This window comes from Nyctereutes procyonoides, unplaced genomic scaffold (assembly GCF_905146905.1).
Source record: "Nyctereutes procyonoides isolate TBG_1078 unplaced genomic scaffold, NYPRO_anot_genome, whole genome shotgun sequence".
Lineage (NCBI taxonomy): Eukaryota > Metazoa > Chordata > Mammalia > Carnivora > Canidae > Nyctereutes > Nyctereutes procyonoides.
The window spans coordinates 61,180,121-61,200,170 of record NW_026575125.1 but is presented as its reverse complement, the minus strand read 5'-3'; the positions used below and the strand labels follow the sequence as shown (position 1 = coordinate 61,200,170).

The 20,050-nt window shown below is 35.5% G+C and overlaps 1 protein-coding gene and 1 pseudogene across 1 annotated transcript in view; both read right to left on the bottom strand.

The window, feature by feature from the left end:
• Nucleotides 1–20,050, bottom strand: part of SH3BGRL (SH3 domain binding glutamate rich protein like) — a 146,538-nt gene that overhangs the window by 11,433 nt on the left and 115,055 nt on the right. Inside the window, exons 2-3 of the mRNA XM_055339065.1 lie at nt 6,369–6,554; nt 1,841–1,921 (exon numbers count right to left, since the gene is read on the bottom strand). Of these exons, the coding sequence (XP_055195040.1) occupies nt 1,841–1,921; nt 6,369–6,554 (267 nt within the window). The remainder of the gene's footprint in view (nt 1–1,840; nt 1,922–6,368; nt 6,555–20,050) is intronic.
• Nucleotides 13,736–20,050, bottom strand: part of LOC129518809 (COX assembly mitochondrial protein 2 homolog) — a 121,310-nt pseudogene continuing 114,995 nt past the window's right edge.

The window sequence follows — 20,050 nt, the reverse complement described above, 5'->3', positions numbered from 1 at the left end:
GGAGCTGTTTATCCCATGAGTCCCCTACTCCCTGGCATCCTCACTCAGTCCCAGGTACAAGGCGACATCAGGAGGAAGAACAGTGGTGGCACCCAGATCTCCAGCTCTAGAGTCAGCTCCAGCAGTAACTAACACAGCTCCCAGTCCGCAGGGGCCTTGATGCTCCGGGGGCGGGCGGGGGGCGCTGATCTGCATAGCTCCAGGCGCCTGGTGCTAGTAGCGTTCTTGCTGTCCTGTGTCCTCCCGGCTTCTGCCTGCCCCAAGGGGAGCACTGGATCCTAGGCTGTGTCCCCTGTGCCTTGGGATCCGGGGACTGCGCCACTGGAATCATGCTCTCGTGGCCGCGCAGACCCCTCCACATGGAGCTGCCACCTGAGCTGCTGCTTGACCTGCTCCCAAGGCCCCGCTGGGCGTGTGTTCCATCCCTTTAGGGAGCTCGGTCGGAGTGTGTGGTGTGCTCTTCCCGGTGCGCACTTCCTCTGTTAGTGACCCCGGGAACCTGCGGTCTCCACTGCCCCTCCTGGGATCCTGCGGGAGCTACTGCAATCACCTTTTCTTCCGGGAAGATTGGTAAAGTTCCTGCTTCTCTGGGACTGGGCTTTTCGGTCCTGGAGGCACTCACCGCCTGATCTTAGCCAGGCTCCTCACTGGGGCCCCTCCCCCTTGGATGCTTTTTTATTTAATTTTTTCCCTGTCTTCCTACCTTTTTGGAAGCACGAGCTCTTCTTACTGTGGCATTCCAGCTGTTCTCTCTTTAAATCTCAGGCCGAATTTGTAGGTTTTCAGGATGATTTGAAAGTTATCTAGGTAAGTTGGTGGGGACATGTGACTTGGGGATCCTACTCTTCTGCCATCTTGCCGTGCCTCCCCTAACGTGATTAAACAAAATATCTTACCTAACATTTCTTATGCCTTAAATTATACAAAGTCTAAAAGAAGATATTTTATTCATGGAAAAAGAGAATTCATTAAGGAAACAGAATTTCACAGTGACTCAGACAACAATGCTAGTAAATGGGTCTCTGCTGAGAACATGAACAATAACAGACCCTCAAAATTGGAGAAGGAGCTGGAGTTCAATGAATCTGTTCAACATAAAATTAGTTGCTAACAACAAAAGATAAAATGATAGAACAGGAATCATACATTCTGATTATGCCAGCGTGTGTAGAAAAGAACATGGTAAAAGGCAAAGTATATTTAATGTCCATAGCTTTAAGATATTTCATTAAATAAGAAATTTAATTTTTCATTCTTTTCTTTATATGATCTCCCCTGGAAATACTACCACTTGAAAAATTAATTTGTTAAAAAAAAGAAAAATTAATTTGTTATTGGCAGCGAGAAAGCCCCAAGTTTAGCCAGCAATTTAGTGACCAGTTTTGAAACTCAAATGCTTTTACTTGATTTGAATGCATGACTCTAGCATTTGCTTTCACACAAAGACAATAGAGGCTGCCAAGAAGATTACTATGTTCTAAGATGAGTTCTGTTGATGTAGAACCATGCATGACAGTTGAAATAATGGAGTCTTTAAAATTGGTAACCACTTATTATTTATAAATGGGTCAATAAGAAATTTGCTGCTTTTGATAACTTGATGGAGAAGTCACTCCACCTACATCCTACTCATATACTTTATGTATTTGATTATGCATTGTGTGCCCTACCTGTGTGCCCTACCTGGATTTAAGTACATGCAGAGAAGGAAGAGTTCTGTTACCTATGTTACACTGCCTCTGGCTTAACTTGAATACTTGATAAAGGTAGAAATCTCACTGACTAAAAATTCCAGCAGTAATATAATAGATTATAAAGCAAGAAAACAAAGGAATCATACCTTTGAACCAGGTGGGGCTGTCAAGCCCAAAAACGCATACACTGCATTATTTTCTCTAGCTTCAAAGAAAGCATCATAGTCCTTAATGAAAAGAAGGCAAGAAAAATTAGCAGTATGCAACCAAGAAAGGAAATAAAAGATTGAATTATTCAAAATTAACTCATTGGTCAACCTTTTGGGGGGCATACAAACTACCTTCCAAAATGCTACAATTTTGGAAAGACTAGTAAAGAGGCAAGACATATTACATCCCACTTAATATAGGTTAGAATATATGCTGTTTGGTGGGGCAGAAATGGCAAAATGACTTATTCCATATCACATAGCATTTAAGTCTGTTTGAGGTCAAGTAACTTTCTCCACAACCCAAAGCAACCAACTATTTGTCAGTAAGAGTTTGGTTATTTCTGGTAGGAGGCTGTTGTTTCTGTTCCCCATTATTTCTCTTTCATTATTTATTAAGGTAGAGGTATCCTCAGAACCTACAGTATACCTGATATTAACTAGGCCATGCATGTAATAAATCTATGCTGTATTTGGAGGAAGGGAATGTAATTTTCATGAAATATGACCAGAAGAGCAAACAAACTACTTAGATATTTCAATTCAAGGATCCAAGAAAAACCTCACATGACTGAATTTGGTTGGGCTTCCCACTGTCATCCTCTAAGCCACCAAGTATGTTTTAGAAGTGACAAATAGAATTGCCTAAATTTGACTATGACATATAATCAGTAGCAAATCTACTTAGAAAACACAGCCATTGTTGGTACCTGGTCTTATTTTGTTTAAAACACACAAAAATAAGTTTGTCATCTTGGTGGATTTATTGTAGGTGAAAAATATTCATAATTTGCTGGTTTCTCTAGAGATTGCCTCATGAATATATTGTTAATTACAGGGTTAAGTCCTGGCACTTGAAGAATCTGGAGATATACAGTTTAGATATATGTATAATTTCTGGTACTTGGAGAATCTCTCAAGCCATTAATGACCCTAAATTGGAACCTTACTCCAAGAAATAGCAAAGTTTCTATCTTATTTAGGGATCTTCTAACACAATCAGAATTGTTTAGCACTACTGAAATCTCCCCAGGAATTGACTCAAAGCATCTTATTGTGTACCCTACATCTTGGCAAAGGATTAAACCCTAAACAACAGGCATTTATGAACAGCCTCCTATGAGCTTATTCTTCAAAAGTGAAACTATTTTGATATTGATAGCAATTTCATACTGAGACACATGACCTATAAACTACTCAAAATAAACAAACAATATATATATCATTTCTACACTCAACCACTTGGAAGTAACTTCAAAATGCTAGCTGAAAGAGTCAGTCACAGAAGAGTTATTCCTTACCTTTTGTTCAAAAATAACTCAAGCCAGTCTTTAAATTCATGTGAAAGAATATAGATTCAACTATATTGAAATATGATCATAAAATGCTACTATAATTGTCTGTTTCAAGATCACAGTATAATAACATTTTGGGGGCCTGGACTTAGCAAACACAAACAGATTTGTAACTCCAAGACAAAAGAACATCACCAGTTTCTCAATTAAGTCAGATTAAATTAGTTTATTTTGCAAATACATATTGAGTACCTACTACATACCAATCATTTTTGGTGCTAAGAATACAAGAGTATACAAAACATTAAGATCTTCATATCTATTCATGGCTCAATCCTAGGGAATTCAAATTTAAAATATTTACAAAGAGTAAACAAAACAGATTGTGATATAGTCTGCTTCTTCTATAGGAATTTGCTTGAGGAAAAAAAAAGATATTTTGTTTACACCTCTATGGTTCCACTAACATTAACCTGTATATTATCATAATCATTATCAATTCATGAAAATGTTCTTCATATACATAGCATAAGCTCTTTCAGAATCAAGATTATCCTTAAAAATGTACCTATGTAATAGAGCCTCATCTATGTAGTAGGTTAGTTGTTTTAGTCACATTACAGGCTGGAAATAAGAACCTAATCCATAGTACTGTGTTCTCAACAAGATATAACTCCCCACCCCCACCCCCAGGGAAATCTGGCAAAGTCTAGAGATATTCTTGGTTTTTCACAACTGGGAGGGTGCTACTGGCACTCACAGACAGAAGACAGGGTTGCTACTAAACTTTCTATGATGCACAGGGTAGCTCCCAACAACAAAGTATTCTCCAATCCAATATCTCCATAGTGCCAAGTTTGAGAAACCTTCAGATATTTTAAACAACGGAATTCAATACAAAATATGAGGAATTTATTTACAAAGGAACTGATGAAAGGCAAACAGGAAATGGTAAGGGAACCCAAAGATTAGCAACAGCAAGAGGCTGCTACCACAGCTATACAGCTAATGGAAAAAGTGCAGAAGATGATATTACAGAACCCAAGAGTTGGGATACCTGGTACCACAAAGCAGACACAGCCACTGTCATGGACATCTCCAGAAGCCAGAGGGTTACACCTTGGCTTTTCCTTTCCTCTGTCCTCCAATCTTTCAACCAGTATCTCCCATTATTGGCCAAACCTAATAGCCAGTCACCAATGAATACTGTGAAATTTAACTTACTGAGGTCAGCAACCCTTCTATAATACAGAATGGAGGAAGAAAATAAAGATAGGATCTTTGTATAAATAGGAAAATGAAATATACACTGGTTTAAAAGAAAAAGTAAGAGCTTTAGAATAAAACAGATTTAGCAAGTCAGCCTTCTTCTAGGCCTCAATTTCTTCATCTGTAATACAGGAATAAAAATACCTACCTCATGGGATTAGCATGAAAACTAATATAATACACATAAAGCATGTAATATAATAACTGGCATAGCATATATTTTCTATGAATGGTTACTATATACGCTTCTCCCTAAGAGTCTGTATAGGGACAAATCTTAATTTTCATTGTTATTAAAATCCTAACAGTGCCTGGTACACAGCAGACATTCAATAAAAATGTGATCTTTTATCCATTAACAAATATTTGTTTGGTCGAGTCTCACCTCCTGCTCCATCCTTTCCAGCTCCCTATTTCTCACTGATACCTGATTTCTGTAACATACTACATTCCCTTAAATTGTGGCTTCTGATGGGGAAATAAGCCAGGTCAATGTGGTTTCTCAACTGTTACCCTTATAACCTAAAATGTGTTTGTTTTCAAGTCCAAACAAATTAAAATTCCTGCTTCAAAAAAAGTTAAGAAAATATTTGCTGGCTTATATCAGACTGGATGGCCTCTGAGGCCTCTTCCAGCTCCTGGGATGCAGCAATTTGCAGAAATTAGAGAATCACTGAGGTTTTATTATCTTAATGAATAGCCTTATTGCCTTTTCCTTATCTGCAGAGTATGTCTTTACACATCGGCCCTGTGGGCAGCAACAGATGAAATGTTCAGGACCCTCCTCAGAACTTAAAAATTCAATCCACAGAGAAAATATTTTGTGTCAATAAAGTTCTCAATTTTTCCATGCTCCCTCCCCTAGATTTTCAGAACTGACACACGAATAAAGATCCCCACCAAAAAGTGTCCTTTTACTTGCATATATATATATATCTGTGAACTAGAAGATTTGGATTGCTGACTCTAATACAGTTGTTCTTCAGTCATGCTAATTCTGAGGATATAGCAGGGCAAACAATTCCTTACTGGAAATTCCTATAGCCCTCACATTTGCTTCTTGTACTATCTCATCACATAGAAATGGATTCATAACCACACTCCAATTGTTTCAGGTGTGTATGATTCTTCCCACACCTCACTCCCAACAGCTCCTTAAGAGAAGAAAACTATTATATTTATACTTGTACTTGCCATGGTAGCAAGAATGGCCACCAGCTTCAAATGTTAAATATATAGTGACAGAAGACTAAAGGAAACTACTCTATGTTTTAAATAAAGACTAAACATGGTATACTTGAAAGCACCAGTCACAAAGCAAAAATCCATTTTTGTTTCCCTTGTTCTTTACATGAGTTAAATCAGCTAACTTAACATTTTATGAAAATTCATTAATAATACCAAAATAAAAGTATTATTGACTTAAAGGAGAAAATAAGGTATTATTATTTTTAAACTATTTTTCATCTAAATATGCAGTTGACTTCTCAAAAGCTTCTTCATGGACATAGCAGACACAATGCAATTGCTCTATATAGAATTAAGAAGAAATGGAAAGGCAGGGTGCCTGGCTGGCTTAGTTGATAAAATATGCAGTTCTTGGTCTTGGGGTTGTGAATTCAATACACAGGTTGTATGTAGACACTACCTAAAAGTAAGATCATAAAAAAAGAAACGGAAGAACAACTCTGTGTTCAAGATCTGTATTATCCATTTACAGGAAATTTCAGGGGGCATGATTCATCCATTTGCTTTCTAGTAAAAATATCCCAGCTGCCTAATATGGATGAAGTGATGAACAAAAAAAAAGGCTGTATACAAATTTGGGATAAAAGGGATTGGATGTATTTGAGGTGATACATTTGATAAAACAAGAGTTTAGATTTTAATTTTTTTCTTACCCCACGGTACTGGCTTTCATTGAAAATCTGAGGTGGCAGCGGGTACCCTGTGGCTGGTCGATTGTTTTCAGGTACATTTTCTCTCATCCACTTCCGATTCTCTTCATTGGCTGCAATGTCTTTTTCTTCAAATCCTATTTTGTTAGCTTCTAAAAAACCAAGCACATCTTGCTGTTTCTTCTTAATCTAGAACCCAAAGGACAAAGAAACTATGTTGTTGAACAAACATTTTGTTGTTTTTATTTTTCAAATTAAACAAAAGTCAGTGTTTTTGAACTAGCAGAAATGAATTCAGACAGGGATCAAGAATTGTGGCTTCACAAAAGACGTGGTTTTTCCACTTTATTATTTTGCTGTTAATGGTGTCTCATAAGTGGATTGAATAGCTTTCAGCCTATAAATCCTTTTATCAACCTCTTTTTTTCTTTTTCCATAAAAAACTCCACATCAAATGACACAAAAGTAAGGCTAGCTAAAGTGTATCAATAGCCTAAACCACAGTTAAATAAAAATTGAGTAATGGAAGCTGTGCTTTCTGATTATCTCTAAGCCTCTCTTAGTTTCTTAGTTTCAGCCCTTGTAGGAAGTCTTTCCAAAAGATTCAAGTCTAGGGATCCCTGGGTGGCGCAGCGGTTTGGCGCCTGCCTTTGGCCCGGGGCACGATCCTGGAGACCCGGGATTGAATCCCACATCGGGCTCCCGGTGCATGGAGCCTGCTTGTGTCTCTGCCTCTCTCTCTTTCTCTCTCTGTGACTATCATAAATAAATAAAAATTAAAAAAAAAGATCCAAGTCTATACAGTGTCTTTTTTTTTGCCTTAAATTCTATCTTTAACTATAATTTTACATTTTTAAATTAAAAACTTTATAATTATTATACCTTCTAAGTGCTTTAGGTTTACTTCATAGCAGAATAGTTTTTAAAAATATACTTGCTATCATTTTTTCCACTTATTATTCATTAACTTTTTATTTTATTCCCAGTGTATTTAGCATGCAGTGTTATATTAGTTTCAGATTTACACTATAGTGATTCAACTATTCCATACATTACCCAGTTATCATCACAAGTGCACTCCTTAATCCCCATCACCTATTTCACCCATCCTCCCCAACCACCTACCATATGGTAACCGTAAGTTTGTTCTCTATAGTCAAGAGTCCGTTTCTTAGTTTATTTCTCTCTTCCTTTTTCCTTTGGTCAATTTTTTTTTTTAAATTCCACATATGAGTGAAGTCAATATGGTATTTATCTTTCTCTAATTGACATATTTTGTGAACATAATACTTTCTAGCTTCATCCATGTCCTTGCAAATGGCAGGGATTTGGTTTTCTTTAAATAGCTGAATAATTTTCAATTATGTATATAAAACCACATCTTCTTTATCCATTTATCTAGCAATACACACTTGGGCTGATTCCATAATTTGGTTATTGTATATGCAGCTGCCATAAACTTAGGGGATGCGTGTGTCCCTTTGAATTAGTGTTTCTGTATTTTTGGAGTAAATACTTAGTAGTCTAATTACTGGATCATAAGGTAGTTCTATTTATAAATTGTTGAGGAAACTCCATACTGTTTTCTGCAGTGGGTGCACCAATTTGCATTCCCACCAACAGTACAAGAGGGTTTCCTTTTCTCCGTATCCTTACCAATAATCACTATTTCTTGTGTTTTTCATTTTAGACAATCTGACAAATGTGAGGTGATATCTCAATGTGGTTTTAAACTGCACTTCTTGGGGCCCCTGGGTGTCTTGGCTAAAACTCTGTCTTTGGCTCAGGTCATGATCCTAGGATCCTGGGATCAGGCCCTCATTTGATTCCCTGTTCATCAGGGTGTCTACTTCTCCTTCTCCCTCACCCCTCACCCGTGCTCAGGTGCCAGTCTCAATAAATAAATAAATAAATAAACAAACAAATAAATAAGTAAATAAATAAATTAATCCTTAAAATAAAATAAATTGCATTTTTCTGATGATGAATAATGTTGAGCATTTTCTCATGTGTCTGTTGGCCGTTTATATGTCTTTTGTTTCTTTTCTTCCAAATTTTAATTTAATTCTAGTTAGTTAACATATAGTGTAATATTGATTTCTACTCATTATCAATACTCATTGGTAATGAGTAGAATTTAGTGATTCATCACCTACATATAACACCCAGTGCTTACTATAACAAGTGCATTCCTTAATACCCATCACCAATTTAGCCCATGCCCCACCCACCTCCCTTCAACAACCCTGTTTGTTCTCTATTGTTTAGAATCTCTTATGGTTTGCTTCCCTCTCTCTCTTTTTTTCCCCTTCACATACGTTCATCTGTTTTGTTTCCTAAGTTTCACATATGAGTGAAGTTATATTGTCTAAATCTGACTTATTTTGCTTAGCATGGTTCACTCTAGCTCCATTCACATCATTGCAAATAGCAAGAATTTTTTTATCTTTTTGATGGCTGGTTAATATTCCACTGTATTTATATATCTCCTCTTCTTTATCCATATATCAGTCAGTGTACATTTGGGCTATCTCCATAGTTTAACTATTACTGATAATGCTGCTATAAACATCAGGGTGCATGTACACCTTTGAATCTGTAATTTTGTATCCTTTTTGTAAATACCTTATAATGCAATTGCAAATAGCAGGATCTCATTCTTTTTAATGGCCGAGTAATATTCCATTGTATTATATATATATCCTATTATACAGCAATTGCACTGTAGGTATATATGTATTATACATATATAATATATATACATATATACACACATACATATATAATATAACATATATGTATATAATACATATATATGTCTTTTGTTTCTTTTCTTCCAATATATGTATATATAATACATATATACCTACAGTGCAATTGCTGTATAATAGGATACTTCTATTTTTAACATTTTGAGGAACCTCCATAATATTTACAGAGTAGCTGCACTTGTTTGCATTCCAGCAACAGTGAAAGAGGGCTCCTCTTTCTCTGCATCCTCACCAACATCTTTTGTTTCCTGTGTTGTTTATTTTAGCCATTCTGGCAGGAGTGAGTTGATACCTCCTTGTGGTTTTAATTTGTATTTCTCTGATGGTGAGTGATATTGGGCATTTTTTCATGTGTCTGTTAGATATCTGAATGGAAAAATGTCTATTTATGCTTTCTGCCCATTTTTGAAATAGATTATTTGTTTTTTCTGTGTTGAATTTGAGTTCTTTATGGATTTTGGATACTAGCCCCTGATCTGATATGTCATTTGCAAATATCTTCTCCCATTCTGTAGTTTATATTTTAGTTTTCTTGATTGTCTCTTTCTCTGTTTCTCCATTTTGAATTTATTTTTGTGCATAGTGTAATAAAGTAGTCCAGTTTCATTCTTCTGCATGTTGCTGCCCAGTTTTACCAATAGCATTTGTTGAGCAGACTTTTTTCCATTGGATATTATTTTCTACTCTGTTAAAGATCAGTTGACCATTTAGTTATGGATCCATTTATGGGTTTTTCTACACTGTTCCATTGACTTATGTATCTGTTTTTGTGCCAGTACCATCCTGTCTTGATGATTTTGTAATATAGCTTAGAATTCAAGAATAACAATTCCTCTAGTTTTGCATTTATTTTCCAATATTGCTTTGGCTATTCAGAATCTTTTATGGTTCCAAACAAATATTAGGATTGTTTGTTCTAGCTTTGTGAAAAATGCTGTTGATATTTTGATAAGGATGGCATTAAATGTGTAGACTGCTTTGGGTAATTTAGACATTTCTTCAATGTTCTCCTAAGACATGAACATGGACTTTTTTTGTATTTTTTGGTGTCCTATCCAATTTCTTTCATAAGTTTCCTATAGTTTTCAGATCTTTTACCTCCTTGCTTAGGTTTATTCCTAGGTATCTTGCTGTTTTTTTGGTGCAATTGTAACTGAGATAAATTTCTTTTTCTGCTGCTTCATTATTGGTATATAGAAATGCAACAGATTTCTGTACATTGATTTTTTATGCTCAACTTTACTGAATTTATCTTTTCTAGCAAGGTTTTTATGGATGTGAGGTATGTTTATAACTACTCTTTTTAAGGGTTTTTATCAAGAATGGATGCTGCATATTGCCAAATACTTTTTCTGCATTCATTAAGATTATGTGGTTCTTTTTCTTTATTTTATTAATGTGGTTGATCACATTGATTGATTTGTGAATATCGAACCATCCTTGCATCCCAGAATAAATCTAACTTGATTATGGTGAATAATTATTTTCATGAGCTATTAGATTTGATTTGCTCATATCTTCTTAAGAATTTTTTGCATCCATGTTCATCAGGAATATTGGTCTATAATTCTTTTTCATTTTTAATTTTTTTCATTTGTTTTTATTGAAGTTCTATTTGCCAACATATAGTATAACACCTAGTGCTCATTCCATCAAGTGCCCTCCTCAGTGCCTGTCACCCAGTTACCTGAACCCCAGCCCACCTCCCCTTCGGCAACCCTTTGTTCATTTCCCAGATTTAGGAGTCTCTCATAGTTTGTCTCCCTCTCTAATTTTTCCCACTCAGTTCCCCTCCTTTCCCTTATAATCCCTGTCACTATTTCTTATATTCCCCATATGAGTGAAACCATATGATGATTGCCCTTCTCCAATTGACTTACTTCAGTCAGCATAATACCCTTCAAGTCCATCCAAGGTGTTCTTCAACAGATGAATGGATAAAGAAGATGTGATATACACACACACACACACACACACACACACACACAATGAAATAGTCCTCAGCCATCAGAAAGGATGAATGTGAATCTCCTTTTAAGTGGGGTCTTTGTTTTTGGATCCAAGGTAATGCTGGCTTCCAAAAACAAGTTTGGAAGTCTTCCTCCCATTTCTATTTTTGTGAATAGCTTGAGAAGAATAGGTATTAACTCTTCTTTAAATGTCTACTAGAGATCCTTTGGGAAGCCATCTGGCACTGGACTTTGGTTCTTTGGGAAATTTTTTATTACTGATTCAATTTCTTTGCTGGTTGTGGATTTGTTCCAATTTGTATTTCTTCCTATTTCAATTTTGGTAGTTTGTAGGTTTGTAGGAATTTGTCCATTTCTTTGAGGTTGCACAGTTTGTTGGCATATAATTTTTTATAATATTCTATTATAATAGTATTTTTAAAAAATATTTTATTTATTTATTAATGAGAGAGAGAGAGAGAGAGAGAGAGAGAGAGAGAGAGAGGCAGAGACATAGAGGGAGAAGCAGGCTCCATGCAGAAAGCCTGAAGTGGGACTCAATCCTGAGTCTCCAGGATCAGGCCCTGGGCTGAAGGCAGCGCTAAACTGCTGAGCCACCCCGGCTGCCCTATAATTGTATTTCTGTGGTGTTGTTTGTGATCTCTCCTCTTTCATTCATGGTTTTTTGTTCTTTTTTTTTTTTTTTTTTTTTTTTTTTTTTACTTGGATCCTTTTTCTTTTCTCTTTGGCAAGTCTGGCTAAGGGTTTATCAGTTTTCTTAATTCTTTCAAAGAACCAGCTCTTAGTTCAGTTGATCTGTTCTACTAGGTTTTTTGTTTCTTTCTATGTTGTTTATTTATGCTTTAATCTTCATTATTTCTTTTCTTATGTTGGCCTTGCTTTATTTGCTATTCCTTTCTTTCTAGCTCTTTTAGGTGTAAGATTAGGTTGTGTATTTGAGAATTTTATTGCTTCTTGAGTTAGAACCATGTTGCAATAAGCTTCCCTCTTAGTACTACCTTTGCTGCATTTTAAAGTTTTTGGACTCTTGTATTTTCATTTTCATTTGCTTCCAAGATTTTTATAAAATTTTAATATCTTAATTTTCTGGTTAACACATTCATTCTTTAGTTCTTTAATCTCAATATATTTTTGTTCTTTCCAAAATTTTGTGGTTGACTTCAACATTCATTGTGTTGTGGTGTGAAAATATGGGTTATATGACCTCATTCTTTTTGTACTTTTTGAGGGCTGATTTATGACCCACTTTGTGATCTATTCTGGAGAGTGTTCCATGTACAATTGAAAATAATTTGTAATTTCCTGCTTTAGGATAAAATTTTTGAATCTTTCTGTTAAGTTAATTTGTTCTAAAATGAGAGATGGACAAACTAGAAGAGATTCTTTACTATAGGAAACAAACTGAGGGTTGCTGGAGGGGCATTGGGTGGGAGCATGGGGTAACTAGGTGATGGGCATTAAGGACAGCACTTGATGTAACGAGCATTGGATGTTATATGCAACTGATGAATCACTAAGTTTTACCTTTGAGACTAATAATACACTATATGCTAATTAATTGAGTGTAAATTAAAAGATAAAAAACATAAATAAATAAATAAATAAATAAATAAATAAATAAATAAAAAGGAAAAAAAGTCATCTGATCTAGTTTCTTATTCAAAACCATTGTTTCCTAATTGAGTTTTTCTGAGATGATCTCTTGATGTAAGTGGGATGTTAAAGCCTACTACTATTATTGCACTATTATCAGTGAGTTTCTTTATGTTTATTATTAATTGTTTTATATATTTGTATGCTCCCAAGTTGGGGGCATAAATATTTACAGTTGTTAGGTCATCTAGTGGGATAGTCCTAATTATTATGTTGATGATGATCAGAGCCTTCTTCGGTGCCAGATTTGGTGAGGGAGACACCCTCTCAAACTCACTGAAGACTCTCAACTGATCACCTAGAAGGGATACAGACTTTGGAGTCAGATGGCCTGGGTTTGGATCTCAGGTCTATCACTTTCTAGCTATGTGACCCCATGGGCAAATCACCTAATCCCTGAGCTATAGTTTCCTCTGCCATAAAACAGACTTCTAACAGGGCTGCTTTAGGACTTAGAGAAGATACAGTACATAAAGTATCCAGCCTGGTGCCTGGCACAGAGAAGATCCCCCATGCACATTCCTTTCTCTCCTCTTTATTTGTCCATCCCACGTGGGGAGGCCTGGGCACCTCTGTGTCACAGCTTATGTATGTGAGTGCCAAGGTAGGGTGGGGAACTCACTGTCTCTGTGGTTAGGTGAGGTATTATCTACATCATATCTACCTTTAAGCACACATCAGTATTGATGCACAGAAACTGATGTGAAGACACAGAGGTGAAGTTCCCTACCCAAGTTCACAGCAGAAAATGGTGATAGGTCCAAAAAAGACCTTGGAGCCTTCAGTCTTCAATTTTTTAAAGATATTATTTATTTGTTCATCACACACACACACACACACACACACACACACACGCACAGGCAGAGACATAAGCAGAGGGAGAAGCAGGATCATACCCTGAGCTGAAGGCAAATGCTCAACCACTGAGCCACCCAGGCAACCCTTCAATTTTTTTAAAACAAATTATGCCTGTAATTTACTTTTCAGTTTCCTTTGCAGGATTGAAATGTCTTTTTTGCATCACATTTCCATGTTCTTTGCTCTTGGTCCTCTTTTCCAAGTACTCATTCTTCAAGTATTTTCTTATCTCTTCATCAAGATCATTGCAATGACCAAAAAGTTTCAGAATGCTGTGATTTTTTTTGGTGACATTCCTTCAGCAAGTTAGTCAAGATGTTGCATTCTTCAGTATGCAAGTGTGGAGATAAGTCAGGATGCATCTTTAGGAGGTGACAGAGCAGAACAGAGCAAACTGACTCTCAGTCACACTGGGAGGGCTGAAGTGACAGTCACTAGTGAAGATTCTCCATGCAAAGGCCAGGTGCCTGGATGCTGGAGGCAGGGCAGCTCTGGTGGCAAAGGCTCCCACGCCCCCCACCCCCCACCCCCACATGCTGGACAGCATGAAAGTGATTATGCTAGATTAAAATTAATTAAAAACATGTAAATATATAAAAACAAAATGCCACATGACTAAGTTGAGTATGTTGCTGCAGAATGCCCTTCTTCATCTCCTATTACAGGCTTTGCTTTAAAATCTAGTTTGTCAAAAAGTAAAATAAAGTCTAGTTTGTCTGAGATAAGTATGGCTATTCCAGCTTTTTTTGTGATTAATTCCTTAATTTCTATTTCTGCTGCTTCATTATTAGTGTATAGAAATGAAACAGATTTCTGTATGTTGATTTTATATCCTGTGACTTTACTGAATTGATTTAGGGGTTCTAATAATTTTTTTGTAAAGTCTTTAGGGTTTTCTGTATATAGTATATCATCTGAAAATAGTGAAAGTTTTAATTCTTCCTTGCCGATTTAGGTTCCTTTCATTTCTTTTGTTATCTCATTGTTGTGGTTTGGATTTTCAGTACTATGTTGAACAAAAGTGTTGAGAGTGGACATCCTTCTCCTGTTCCTGACCTTGGAGAAAAAGCTCTTAATTTTTCGCCGTTGAGTATTAGTGAGCATTCACTGTGAGTTTTCATGCATTTACTTCAGTATTTTGAGGTATGTTCCCTCTAAACCTAGTTTGTTGAGAGCTTTTTATCATGAATGCATGTTGTACTTTTACAAATGCTTTTTTTCATCCATTGAAATGATGATATGGTTTCTATATTTTCTCTTATTGATGTGATGTATCTTGTTGATTGACTTGTGAATACTGGATCACCACTGAATCCTGGGGAAAAATACCTAATTGATTGTGGTGATCTTAGCTTGTTTTGTTTTGTTTTTTATGAGCTTTTTTTATCCATTTTGTCACTTTATATATTTTGATTGGAGTGTTTAGCACACTTGAATTCAAAGTAATCATTGATAGATATGTATTTATTACCATTTTGTTACTTGTTCTGTGGTTGTTTCTATCACTTATCTCTGATCCTTTCTTCTCTTGCTCTCTTCATTTGTTTGCTGGTTCTTTGATTCTTAGATTCCTTTCTATTTATACTTTCTGTCTTAATAAGCATTCTAAAACAAATAGAAACAAATCTTTCCTTAACCATGCTATAAGTCAGAGTTACTCTACATTTGATTTTCATTGTTTAGAACAGAAATTGGATAATATATGAGCTAAATCTACCTGTATATGAAGTTTGGAATATACCTGTACCACTCATGAGCCATTAGCATGGGCTTCTAAGGTTCTATTTCATGTGTTTGTGCTACTTCTTTGATAGAAGATTTGAAATCCTTACCTTCCCACTCTGTGACATTGGATAAAGTTTGGTCATGTCTCAATCGCTTTTTCTGTCCTCAAACACTTCCTTATTCTTTCTTTTCCAAAACTGGTCAAAATATAATAAGAGAATGAACTAATATAATGTCAGCATTTCTACCTGATGTTTTAACAATATTTTGGGGGGTTATAGATTAACACATTGAAATACAAAGCTTTTATTATTATTTCTGTATTACCAGATAGAGATAATACACTTCTTTTGTCTGCTAATCATATGTAGGAGAGAGCTTTAAAATAGTAAAATTAAGACTTTTTAGTTAGGTTTCTCCATTGCTATGAATTTTTTTAGAACTTTAATTCACACATCTATGTTAATTTAAATTTAAAACTATTACTTAACATTTCTGTTAATTTAAATTTAAAACTATTACTTAACATTTCTGAGTTGCAGAGCTCAATCAATAATTTTTTTAATGGAGTCACACTAAAAAGCTACATGGGGCAGAAGCATCAGAAATATAAAATCAACAGAAGCAGTTCTCTCAAAGGATATAATAATGCAAAACATCAACAAAATCACCACCACCAACAACAAACTTCTATACAGTCAAGTTCCCTCTGGATTTGTACCCCTATACTCATTATACACATACATGCATACATACATAGAGGTTGTATTTTTGTCCTTCTAACTTGCTTGTGATTGTGAGTAAACAACTTTGTCTTTCATCACATAACCCCAGGAAAAATTACTCTCTTCTTTAAGATGCATCACAGTCCAACAAAATTTGCAACAAGATATTTTTATTACAAGAAATATATTTCCTTATTAGTTTATAATGTCAAAATTTCCCCCTAAATATAACATATAGGCTTTTATGAATTTTGAGGAAAATCAATGTAAAAATCAGTAATCAGGAGTGAGTATCTAGTGGACTAATGCACTAAGTGGAGGATTCAATTAAATCATTGTTTTCAATCTTCATGATACAATAGGTGTTCAGTTAGTTCAAAATGTGGCAAGTAATTTGTCAGCCATTTGTATATTTACAAATTTAGTTTTTTATAAAGATGATACATAAATATGGTACTTTCAGGCACTTATCATTTAACAGATATATATTTTTTTGGCTTTTTTATTGGAGTTCAATTTGCCAACATATAGCATAACACCCAGTGCTCATCTCATCAAGTGCCCCCCTCACTGCCCATCACCCAGTCACCCCCACCCCCCCCGCCCACCTCCCTTTCCACCACCCCTTGTTCATTTCACAGAGTTAGGAGTCTCTCATGTTCTATCTCCCTCTCTGATATTTCCCACTCATTTTCTCTCCTTTCTCCTTTTTCCCTTTCACTATTTTTTATATTTCCCAAATGAATGAGACAATATAATGTTTGTCCTTCTCTGATTGACTTATTTCATTCAGCATAATACCCTCCAGTTCCATCCACGTCGAAGCAAATGGTGGGTATTTCTTAATGGATATATTTTTAAACAATTTATTTTATTTTAGGGAAAGAGCAAGCCCGTGTGAGTGACAAGCATGAGTGAGCACAGAGCCAACACAAGACTCAATCTCGGGACCCTGGGATCATGATCTGAGCTGGAACCAAGAGTCAGACACATGACAACTGAGCCACCTCAGCACCCCTAACAGATATTTTTGAATAAATGAAGAGTTAATGTTATAGCTCACATGCTAAGAATTACATATGGCCCTGGGTAAATGTCATTTGTCATGTCAGTATATTAGAGTAAAAAGGCACAGAGCCTAAATGAATCTTTGAGGCCTTTTGCTCACTATTAAATGCTATGCTGAGAACATTGTACACTCTACTGAGTTAAAATGCTAGTTAGGCCTAGTATCACTGGGCATTATAGCATATGTTCACTGGTATCTTTATCTTTCAACCATCAGCTCCAGACTGAAAATATTTCTTCCATGCTCTGGAAGTACCTAACAATAAGTATACATGCTTCTTGGAGTGTTTACATTTCTACAAAGCTAGACAGAATGGGCCATAATAATACTTTAAGTAGGTTTTGCCCTGTCAAATGTTCAGCTTTGAATATTCAGGTTATGTATTTTTTTCTAATTAAATCATATCTGTGAGTCCAAATTTTCACATATCATGATTATTTCCAACATGGAATATTTTATATCTAAAGAGTTGTTATTGACTTTCTTATATGTCTATAGGCACATGTTCAGTGCAACACATCCTGACAAAAGGGGTTCTGCTGATGCTAATTTCCTAATTTCTTAATGGAACTTAAAATGAAGGGACACAGAGAACATATGTGACTGAAAGCTTCATTTTCGGAACAATTAAGAATGGATGTCATAAGGGTTTACTAAGGAATAAAATTTAAATTCCCTACAGGAAAATAAAAAATAAATTACTTCAAAGTTAAAAGGTTATTAATATCCTTTTCAGCACATAAATGCATTTACAAGTAGGAAATAGCACTGTCCAAGAATTTAAATCTTTTTTTTTCAGAGCAAACCACACCCTTCACCTCCACCCAAGAATGAAAAATTATTTCTGCCTACATGCCAGGGTTTGAGATTCAATGTATCCTTCCCTCAGACACAGATCAGGGCCTCTGAACAGCTAACACCTGGAGGAAACAGCTGCTCTCCAGCTAGCCTCAGTTAGTTTGTCATGCCAAGAATCAAGTTTCTTTTGAAGAAAGGAAACTGAAATGGTTTCTGCTTTAGTAGGTGCCAATGTGAATGTCTGAATTCCAAGGAAACAATAAAACTTCAGTAATCATGTTTCAAATGGGAAAACAAGAGTATTTTTCATGAAAGTGCCAATCTACCATAAAACATTTAATCTAGGTGGAGGTTTTGTCTTGCTTTATAATCAACATGTGTCACACATTCTCAGCTGATGCTTGAATGAACATTGACAGAGGTTTCAATTATGATGTACTAAAATTTAAAATGATTGTCTGAAACTGTGTTTATTTATTTATTTGAAACTGTATTTAGTAGCTACTCAACAATATATCTCAGAGGCCTTTTAAGTGTTTAATAACTTCATTAGTTTCTCTAAAATATCTAAAGAAAGATGGCAGATTCCCTTCCAAGATTACAATCTAATGAAAAGGATTAAATATACTAAACAATACACAACATAGTATTTAAATATGAAGCTAAGACAACCATATGTATAACATGGTGAGAGGGTCCAAATGAATGACAAAGCCAATAGGTGCAGGGAACTAAGAAGACAGAGCAAGTGCTTATGGCTATTATTGATGTTACTTAGATTAAACTTAATAATAGCTAGCACAAATGCTATATATTATATCTATATTGCATGTGACCTATAATTTTATTGAAAAGATGTTATACTTAGTAAAGTTCAATATAACTGGCTTATGAAAATTAGGCTTACAAATGTTGTAACATATTGCACTAGAACAACGAAGGTACGGTATTACAAAATAAACTTGGAAACTTTCTAAATGGATGATTCACAATTTCTATGACTAAATGTTTATGCATAATTAAAGTCTATAATTGAATAAACAATTGTATGGATGTGTATTTTGTCTTTTTAAACAGCTTAAAATTTGTGACCCAGGCAATTTCTGCAATTAGGAATTCAAATATATAGATTCCCTCCAATTGGTTCTGCTTATTTCAAATGCTGCCCTAAAAAGGGTCACTCTATTTTGTAGGAAAATAGTAAGAGTGTATTTGCCTACTCTGTACCTAAACATTTAACAGGAGAGTGTAGGAGGAGTGAACAAATAACATTTAAATCTGCCAGTCTACTTGCAAAATACATCCAAAAGGAAAATCATATCTGAATTACTAGTTTTTTTGATGTTGGACCAGTGCTGTGTTGCCACTGGGTAGTTGTTCAGTAACTAGAGATGTGTATGCATTTTAAGTGAATACTGTCATAAGTCTTTAAGCCACTCTTCTTGTTGCTTAATATAATGCTTAATATAATAATACAACCACAGCAAGACACTTGTTTACATCTTGTCTATTTTGCAATATTTTCAAAAATGCTTTGGTCACAATCAGCCATGTAAAATTTGTAATCCATGTCTCTTTGCCAACAAGTCCACAACAAATCTGGGTCAAGATGACGATTAAGAATTCTCTTGGGCAGCCCGGGGGGCTCAGCAGTTTAGTGCTGCCTTCAGCCCAGGGCGTGATCCTAAAGTCCCAGGATCGAGTCCCACCTTGGGCTCCCTGCATGGAGCCTGCTTCTCTCTCTGCTTGTGTTTCTGCCTCTCTGTCTCTGTGTCTCTCATGAATAAGTAAATAAAATCTTTTTTAAAAAAGAATTTTCTTGTTGATCTCCCACCTCTACCCCTAGCTCCCTGGAATTCTCCTGATTGATATTCCACGATGTGGCAGCAAAAGAGCACAATCTAAGCCTTGTTATTTCACTGTCACCAAAAGAAAAAAATCTACTGTTATTATTTTCCCTTTTAGTTGTACTTTTACCACATCATGTCAACACAGATGTTAAGGTTCAAGTAATTTTAAAAATAGAGCTTGTGTGAAAAGAAGAAATAGGAGATATTTAAGGTAGTTTCTCAGAAATAGCTATTTCTTAAGGTGGTCATAGTAAGGAAAATACAGT